Source organism: Ambystoma mexicanum, chromosome 10 (assembly GCF_040938575.1).
Source record: "Ambystoma mexicanum isolate Mex_15411 chromosome 10, UKY_AmexF1_1, whole genome shotgun sequence".
Classification (NCBI taxonomy): domain Eukaryota; kingdom Metazoa; phylum Chordata; class Amphibia; order Caudata; family Ambystomatidae; genus Ambystoma; species Ambystoma mexicanum.
In genome coordinates, this window is record NC_090932.1 from 681,025,124 (window position 1) to 681,034,078 (window position 8,955).

Here is an 8,955-nt window from a genome sequence, read left to right on the forward strand (position 1 = left end):
CTTCCTTAAATAGCTCAATACTGCAAAGGTGATACCAATATAAATGTTATAGTCACCTCAACTGACGTCACCTCTGGGTGCTGGAATATGTGTAACACATGAATGAATTACTCACCTGCTTTGTTGTTCACTTTTTGAATGGAATCAGAACTTGGGATTAATTTTACAACTAATTGCTGCTTTTTAAAGAATGCTCTAAATATCTTTGTGTATAAATAAATCATTTATAATGTAACTTTAAATGTTTACTTGGATACCTGTATTTACTGATTTCGTTGTACAGCGCTACAGCTCACATTACCCCTCTTAAGATGAGCCTGGCTGCTCAGTCACACTACCAACGTGTGTAGTATAGGCCTATATTAAAATGTGGGTTCCCTAATACCAAGAGATAAGTCTTGTGTAGTCTCACACCAGTAGGACTGCACCCTTTCTTAACAGAAACCTTACTGACTTTTTAACCCTGCAGTGTAGAGCCTGCAGTACAAAAAGCCTGGGACAAGCGTGCCTCTGTCCCCACGGTTGACTCTTACCTTACAGAGAAGCAATGTCTGGCAACTTCAGATCTAGCTTTTCTGCCTGCTCATGCCTTCCCCGAGAGATTGAGGCTAGCAGTCTCAGCCTGAACCACCAGACATCCACGCTCCATTCAACACCCCAGATTGCAAGAGCAGGAGGCTGGATGTGAGTGGGAGAAGGTTTTCGTCTTTGGTAGCCTTGCGTAAGAGTGATAATGCTTCCTGTGCCTTGGCCACATTTTCTTTTTGCCACTGGTCTGCATTCTCAATGGTGGCGAATAACCTTCCAGTTGCGAGAGGGGTTTGTCATATTACAATCAGGCTTTGGCCCCTGGATAGGCCCTTTAAAGGGCTTAACTATTTTGGGGCAGAAGCAGAAATCTCATTACGAAGATTCCGGTCCTCCACTGCCACAGTTAGGATATCGGTACACCAGCCCGCATCTGCTGCTGGCAGGTGTCAGGGTTTTGATCTTCAACCTCTTATGCCTGCTGTGGAAGATGACAGACTCCCTTAGTTAAGTAGCAACAGTGCGGTTTCCCCAGGGGAAGGGGCAGAGGAGTTCCCAGAGTTAGTGTTGCCACCTCTCCGGTGGCCTCTGCTGCCCCAGGTGCTATGTCTCTGTGAAGGCAATTTCCTTAATCAGTCGCTGGTGTGGGGGAGCGGGGTGGAATGGCAGGCTGTAGGGAGGGGGGAGGATTTCCATGTTCAGCATGGAATGGTGTTGTCCCACGTCTAATGCTTTGGCTTTACAGGTTTTTCATCTTGTCTAGTGTTCACCTTTCTCTCATCGCCCCCCCATACCGTCATCCTACCACCCCTCTTTTTCCTGTCGATCCCCTTCTGGTGGAGGAAATGTGTCTGCTTCTATCAAAGAGCGCGATAGAACTGGTATTGTGCTTGGAACAAGACGGAGGCTGGTATTTTGTTTATTTTCAGGATTTGACAGAGGATGGGAGCCTGTGTCCTACTTTTGGATCTGAGGCTGTTGAAATTGTACCTGCTGTAGGTCCAATTCAAAAAAGTAACTTTAGCCCAGATCCTTCAGGTCCTCTATCTGAAGGACTGTTTGGTTTCACTAGATCTTCAGGACTTCCATGTTCCCATTAATTTCAAGCTCAAGAAGTAACTGAGATTTTTAATGGGCCTTGCCACTACCCATTGAATGTCCTGCCGTTTGGACTATCTTTAGCACTGAGGGTCTTCACCAAGCTTCTAGCTTTGGATGTGGCTTGCCTCGTGAGAGGGGAGGTCCGCATTCAAATCTTTCCATACTTGGAATACTGCCTCATCGGAGCTTGCTCCACATACTAGGCATCAGCACATCTGTCCAGTAAGTGCATCTAATTGCACAGCTTAAACTGCTCCCTGAACTTCAAGAAGTCTCTGGTTTCACCGTCCCAGTTGCTCCAACTCATATTGGTGCTCTTGGACACTCGCCTGGCAGAGTCTTTCTCTCTGAGGATTGGGTGGTGAATGTTTTCTCGAAGATGCAAATCCTTCAACCCCAGGAACAAGTTCCTGCCTCAGCTTTCCTGGGCCTGTTGGGTCTCCGGCGACTTTGCCTGTTCGGGTCCAAGTTGATTTTCATCGCATTGGATTTGGCTCAGAGAACGTGGTACCCAGTGCTGATGGAAACGTTCACCTTTCCTCCCTTGCACCTACTGAAAGAGAGTGAATCTTCTCTTCCAGTCGGAGGGGTGGGTCCTCCGCAAGAACAGCCTGAACATTCCTGCTTGGCTGCTGAGATGCAAAGAGTGGGACTTGTCAGACGATGTCCTGGATATGCTTCTCTCAGCTCTGATGCCTGCCATAAAGTAGTTTTATGCCTGCAGATTTTGTATTTTGTCTGCTTGGTGCAGGAAGAGGAATATGAGCCCCATCACCTATCCCATATCCTCTGGTCTAGATTTTTTGCTTTCCTTCTCCTGTATAGACCCGACGCTGGGCATGACAAAGGGTTATCTAGCTACTATCTCAGTTTTCAATTGGACTCCATGAACAAGGCTCTTTTTTCACAATTCCCACTGTAAACAATGTTTGCAGGGATTGTGCAATTGGTTTCCACCATGCCAGTTTTTGTTCCGATGTGGGATTTGAATTTAGTGTTGACTGTCTGTATGGGTGTGCTCTGTTTGAGACCCTATATTAATTTTCTCATAGGTTGCTCTCTCTTAAGGTGATTTTTCCTGGTTGCCATTACCTCACGGAGACAGGTGAGTGCACTTCAGGCATTATCTATTGTTCTGGATTTTGAGGACTTGATTTTTTTTTAACCTGGCGAGAGAGATCCTTTTTCCCCCACTCTCTCATGCATGTATTTTAATGTGATTTTTGAACACTGTTTCTTTTGGTGTGGAGTCTGACAAACTCCATAGGCATCATCTTTTACATTGTCACACAGCACCTTCAGTGCAGAGACACAGGGAAGTCTTACAGATTTCCCAAAGGTTTCAATACCTTCTCTTGGATAAACTACTGTTTCCAAGAACAGTAAAGTGAAATTGACTTTACTTACATTTGTAACTTTCCAGACCCAGCCCACACTATCTTACAATAGGGTGCTGGAGGGGTTACCTAGTATCCCCTTAGTCTAGCTTCTCATGTAATATTATGTTACATTATGTGAGATTGCAGCTGCAGTAAACCACCTAAGGGTGCCATTTTGGTCAAAATGGCCCGGTCTTCTTTTTTCGCCATTTCTTCTTTGTGGTAAGGTCCATCTTGAGATTTGCTCTGCGTGCCAAACCAGGTTTGGTCCCTTTGTTCGCGAGTGAAGCCCGCATCTGGCTCCAGGGTGTCTGGGGTGGGCAGGAAGTGAGGGAGGTGCCCGAAACTCTGTGTTTAGTCTCCTAGTGTAAAGACTGGAGGGGGGGCGTCTGTACCTCTGCTCTCTATAAATGAAGAGGAGAGGCACACAGGACCCCAGCCAAGATTCTCTATTTGGTAAAACGTGGGCGAGCAATCAAGGCCTAGCTCTAAGGAGGTAATGCAGGCTGGTTAAGTACAGTGTAGTCCCCAAGCACCCACAAAGGAATGTCCACACACTGTATTAGTGAAAACAGTCTTTATATAATTAAGGTTCAAGGTTACATACACAATCACAATAACTCACTTTGTGGTCAGTTAATCTACAATGGAAAATATACACAGTTCTACGTGGTACCACAATTAGTATCAGATTTCATTAAAGTGCATCAACTGTACTTAGTTTAAATGTCGCACAAATCAAGTAATAAAGTGAACCAACAATAGACATAGGACGAAAAGCAGTTTGTTAGAACAAATAGGCAGGATACAGGCCATGTTTATCTAGACACAGTTCTGTATGAGGATCCCCCGCCTGGGCAACCTGTAAATAAAGATGTACCGTACAAGCCCAGTCCATATATTGTTCACAAGAGTCTTCTTTCCTTCTAAATAGTTGTACAACCCCAATGTAGCTGGAATAGCAGAGTTCGACGTCTGGTCAACGGATCCTTCTTGAGCGGCTCCTTTTAAGGCAGGATCCATGGATTTTCGAGATCCCCACAAGGAAAAAGGGTGAACACTGTCGTTGCGGCAGCAGCTTGGGTTCTTGCGCTGCTTGTTGACGATTGGTCAAAAATGTCCTGTAAGCTGAGGCGCGCGGTGCACCTCGACAACTAGTGTTCGTTGCCGCAAGGAGTCAATGAAGAGCATTGGCCCTCAAGTTGTCAGCGTCTCTGTGGTCTTCGAGTGACGGGAAACCCACCTGCAGATTCTCCTCGGTCGTCGATGGCCTTGACCTTCTCCGGCAGGAGTAAAGCGGTTGACGATTATGAGCAAGGGGAGTCCTTGTTTCAATGTTCTTGGGCGAAGGAGCACTGCGGCTCCAGACGCGGTCGGCGTCAATGATGAACTTCAATGTAAGGGCGCTTCACTTCGTGATTCCGCGGCGGTCCCCATCACCGTTCAAAGCCTTTTGAGGGTCTTACGTCCAGGGAGCTTTGGCAAAGATCAGCTGGTGCACGATGGTCCCTCGTAGCTCGGGAAGAGGTCTCCTAGCCAGGTCCTCCTTTTGGATCAGTTCCTTGAAGGCACAGCAGCTTTCAGATTAGTGAAGGACAGCAGCAGCCATTCAGCACTACACACTGCATTCATACCAGTTTCGGGCAGTGCTGTCTCATTCATTGTATTGCATACCAGAAACCAGACACCCATAACAAGAAGTGCATATTGGTCATCCACTCAATTCATCCAGGTCCCACCCCAAGGGTGTACCCACAACATACAGTCACTGGGAAGGCTCCAGCCAGTCTTGCCTGGACTTCCCCCACAATACCATATATGGAACTTCCACCCAACAGCCAGTCAGGGGGAAGGGACCGAGTCAGGACTTCCCGGGACTTCGAGAAAAGTAAGGTAACGGGCGATAGAAAGCAAGAGGCAAAAGGGGCCATCTCGTTTCCTATCAGGAATCCACTGATTCCAATGGCCGGGCCTGGGTATCCCACCCAAAATGGAGGATACTCGGAGCACCTGTCAAATTCAGCATGGAGCTGTCACCAGCCCATACCCTGCTCTGTGGGGCTACACACAGGTGCCCAAAAACATACACTAGGAGTACAGGGTTGTACTCCCACCCATGGGTGCCATATGGGTATCCCAAGGGTCTGTTCACCAAACCAAAAAGGGGAAAAGCCGCACCGCCAGGAGTCACACATGAACCCCTTTGCGGAAAACAAGTCGGAACATACATGATAAAGCAATAAAAGACATGGATATGGAGGCCCTGTCCCTCCAATGCATTTCCAGCATCACAACTGGGAGACCCAAATGCACTATGTAGTGATTGGCCGGCTGACTGACTGGCAAGGACAGCCACCCTGCTGGGTGACTGACAGCTAGGCTGGAATAAATGGGAGGGAACTGAATAAAAGGCGAGGCTTTTGGCTTGGAAGGCAGTCGACCACTGGACAAAGGAACCGAATAAGAACTTTAAGAGGATGCTGCAACTCCTGGACCGTTGGTTTGCTCGGTGAAGCCCTGCTGCTGTGCTGAAACTCCAAATTTGTATCGACAGAGAAGCCCCTGCAAGGACGACGTCTCCTCTTGAGTTGGTGGGACCAATAAACTCCAAAGTAAGCCCCCAGGACATTCTCTTGGAGCTGGTTGCATTTCCACAGAGTTGCTGCTGGAAACCGAAACGCCTGGGTGAACAACACCAGATTGTGTGCGTTGCTTTTAAGTTGGCCAATAGCTCCAGGAAGATCCTCCGGACTCCCAGGAAGCCGCACTGACCGAGCCTGAGCCCCCGCAACAGAGTGCTGGACCCCAGAAGCAAGGAAAGTCCATCTCGACAGCCAGAAACCACAGTGTTGCTATTTGCGGTAGTCGTGAGCAGTTGAAACACTGAAGTGCCACTTGTTGGAAAGATTGCTGGTTGCGAGCAGTGACCATCCCATTGCAGTGCAGGAGTCCCCAGAAGTCCTCCCTCATGTCCCCACAACTGAGGCCCAGGAACAGTGAGATATGCAGAGCTGCACAGGAACAGGAGTCATCTGCTGCACTTTTTCTTCAATACAAAGGTACTGTAAAGTCTGAGAAAACTTGCCTCTTACTGTAGAGTTGCTTGCATCTTCTACTACTCACAAGTCTAAACAGTTTGTGGCCCTACATTGATTCTTCTTTTCTTCAAAGACTTCTAAAACATTGTGCAAGTGTTTTTCTTACTTACCTACCACGGGTGCGTCAGCCCATATAAGACTTTTGCCCATTGACTTTGGCTTAACCTGATATACTGAATGACTCTGGTTAGGGGATCCAAAAGTATCTGCCTGCTTAAGTATTTCTGTGGTCTCTTGTTTGTTCTAATAACCTTTTCCTTTGACCAAGTTCTAAGAGTATTCTAAATGTAACAGTAAGATATTAATGTCCCCAGCACCCTAGCTATTGAAGTCACCTGAGGGTGTAGGTTGTGACTGTGGGCCATCCCAAAAGGGTCTTTACTGATTTAGAAACTCAGAGTGTGTAGTTTTGGAGTGCATTTGTGTGTTGCTTTTATATTGCTCCCTTCTGAAGAAGGATTATTCTGACTGATAAATATATTAATAATTGTTTATTCAAGTAACCTTGTGTGTAAGTCTTTATTTGAATACCTGTCGCTGTGGATCTCTGTGTAACTCCCCTACAGCTCACATTGACCCCTCTTGAGATAAGCCTGACTGCTCAACACGCTACCAACCTGTGTAGTACAAGCTTATACGAAAGGTTGGGTTCCTATTGCTAGGGGGGTCAGGGTTGTTGTAGTGCACCCAAAGGCTACTGCATACAATCTTTGCCTAACATCTGTTAACCTACCTGTCTGGCTTTCTCCAAAGAGAAGATGAAGTTGAGTGAGACTTCCCTTCCTCCCATAGGTACTATCGGACTTCCATCTTTCTCAAAAGATCAATCTTCTAGTGTTTTTTGCTTTACCACGTCCTTCCAAGGCAGATACAAAATTCTATCTTCTGGGTCTGGTATTGGCTCTCGGCTACTAATTGATTCAAACAAGTGACATTAGGAAAGCTGACCAGCTCTTTGTTAGTTATGCTGGTGCTCATGGTAGCAGGGTTGTGACTTGACAGACCCTGTCAAGGTGGATCATTCTCTGCATCTCTGAATGCTGGGAAAGATGTGCTTGATGGTCTTAAGGCTCATTATTCCAGGGCCACCTCTGAATTCCAGAGGGGGGTCTCAGTCCAAGTTGCTACGTGTGCTTCTCTGCACACGTTTTGTAAGCATTTTTCCTTGGATTCCTATTTGGGGCAGGATGCTCACTTTGGCAGAGCAGTCCTCCACATTTGTCTGGTTAGGTGGTGTCCTTTTGCTCTCCACTATCCCCCCGATCTACCTATTGCTTTGGGAGTCTCATCGATCAGGAATCCATGGAAGAAAGGATTTCAATAGAAGAACAAATGACTTAACTTTCGTCAATGTTCTTTCTTTTGGATGTTCTTCCCACAGATTCCTCGAGCAGAGCCTCTGTGTCCCCAATTGTTGGTGGAAAGTTGCTGGAAATCTGTTGCGCTGGAGATAGAAATTCATAGATTAGGAATCTGTGTGAGGAACATCCGTCAGAGAGAATATCATGAGGTAAGTATTTTTTTCTTTCCAAATGTTTGCTTCTTGTTGGATAAGACGTACCACATGAAAAAGGTATCTTGTGAAGTGGTTAATTTTAGCTCACAACATATTCCCATTTTGTCTTTTATGTTTTCAGAATTTCAGCACCTGAAGAAACTACATTTCATCTGCTTCACTTATCTTTAATGAGAGAATACATTGGTTATGAGTTTTCTTTGTTAAGAGTAAGTAAAGTTGTTGAATATAAAAATGTGTTTAAATAGTTAAAAAGTAATATGGTTTGAACAAAGGAGCTGCTTTCCGAAAGTATTGGTCGATGTTTGATGGGGTCGCTTTTAAACAAACCTATGTTGGAACTGTGATCAAGAACCTGGAACACTTCTATGTTGATTGTATGAGTAAGCTTAAATGAATGTTGGGAAGAAGTTTCAAATATAAATTGTATGGTCATCTTTTGCTAATGCTTTTTAATTAGTGTCCGTATGTGTGCATGTTCTGGAAATAGCTACACCTTTACTTGTACATAAAATGCCAATTCCTTGGCCTGAAAACCAATTTGTTTTTTAAGATGCTTTGATGCCATACATATTGGCATCAGCTGTTTTACCATGATTGAATGTATCAATTTTCTGTCTAGTATGCTATTAATAGTAAATAAACAAGTTCAAATAAGTTTGAAAATAAACCATGGCATATAATTGACTGGGATTCAGCAATTTGCATACATAATGTATGTTTATAGCTATCAAGAACAATCCATATGTTATTGATCCCTAATCTCGTTGGAACATATTGTAATGTCTGTAGTGCCTCACAGTGGCCAGTTAAATGCTTGAATGATTTTAAATTGGATTTTCTATCTCCAAGCGCAGCTGATTTCCAGCAGCATTCCACCACCAGGGGGCACAGAGAAGCTCTGCTCGTCACTCCGTGCCAGACGGAACGTCGGTCCATATGTATCGAGGCGCAATTACCTATGTTCTGCATTTTTCCCTAGAGGGACCACATAACATATGAGGGTGTACTAGCTATTTGGACTTAAGAGAAGCAGGTTGGGGGTGTGATGAGGGATCTGTGGGAGGAACATCCGACTGAAAGACTGTTACCGAAAGATAAGTCATTCGTTCTTCTAATGGATAAAGTTATGGTGAGTTTAAAAAGGCTCGAACAAAACCTTACCTGAAATGTGAAAGTAGGATAGTCCATTTGAGCCAGGTCACACATTCTCCAAGGCAGCAAGGTGTTGTGGGTATGCAAAATAGCCCAAATCCAAGCCTTTTTCTCCAGGAAATTCTGGTCGGAGTGGAAAATTATGCTTCGAGGCCTAAATCAATCCTGTGTCTACTAA

At 45.3% G+C, this 8,955-nt stretch overlaps 1 protein-coding gene across 2 annotated transcripts in view; it reads left to right on the top strand.

The window, feature by feature from the left end:
* The window catches only part of XRN1 (5'-3' exoribonuclease 1), a 2,611,979-nt gene that overhangs the window by 296,330 nt on the left and 2,306,694 nt on the right, over window positions 1–8,955 (top strand). For both annotated transcript variants that reach the window (XM_069618274.1, XM_069618273.1), the window contains exon 7: window positions 7,744–7,831. In XM_069618274.1, the coding sequence (XP_069474375.1) occupies window positions 7,744–7,831 (88 nt within the window). The remainder of the gene's footprint in view (window positions 1–7,743; window positions 7,832–8,955) is intronic.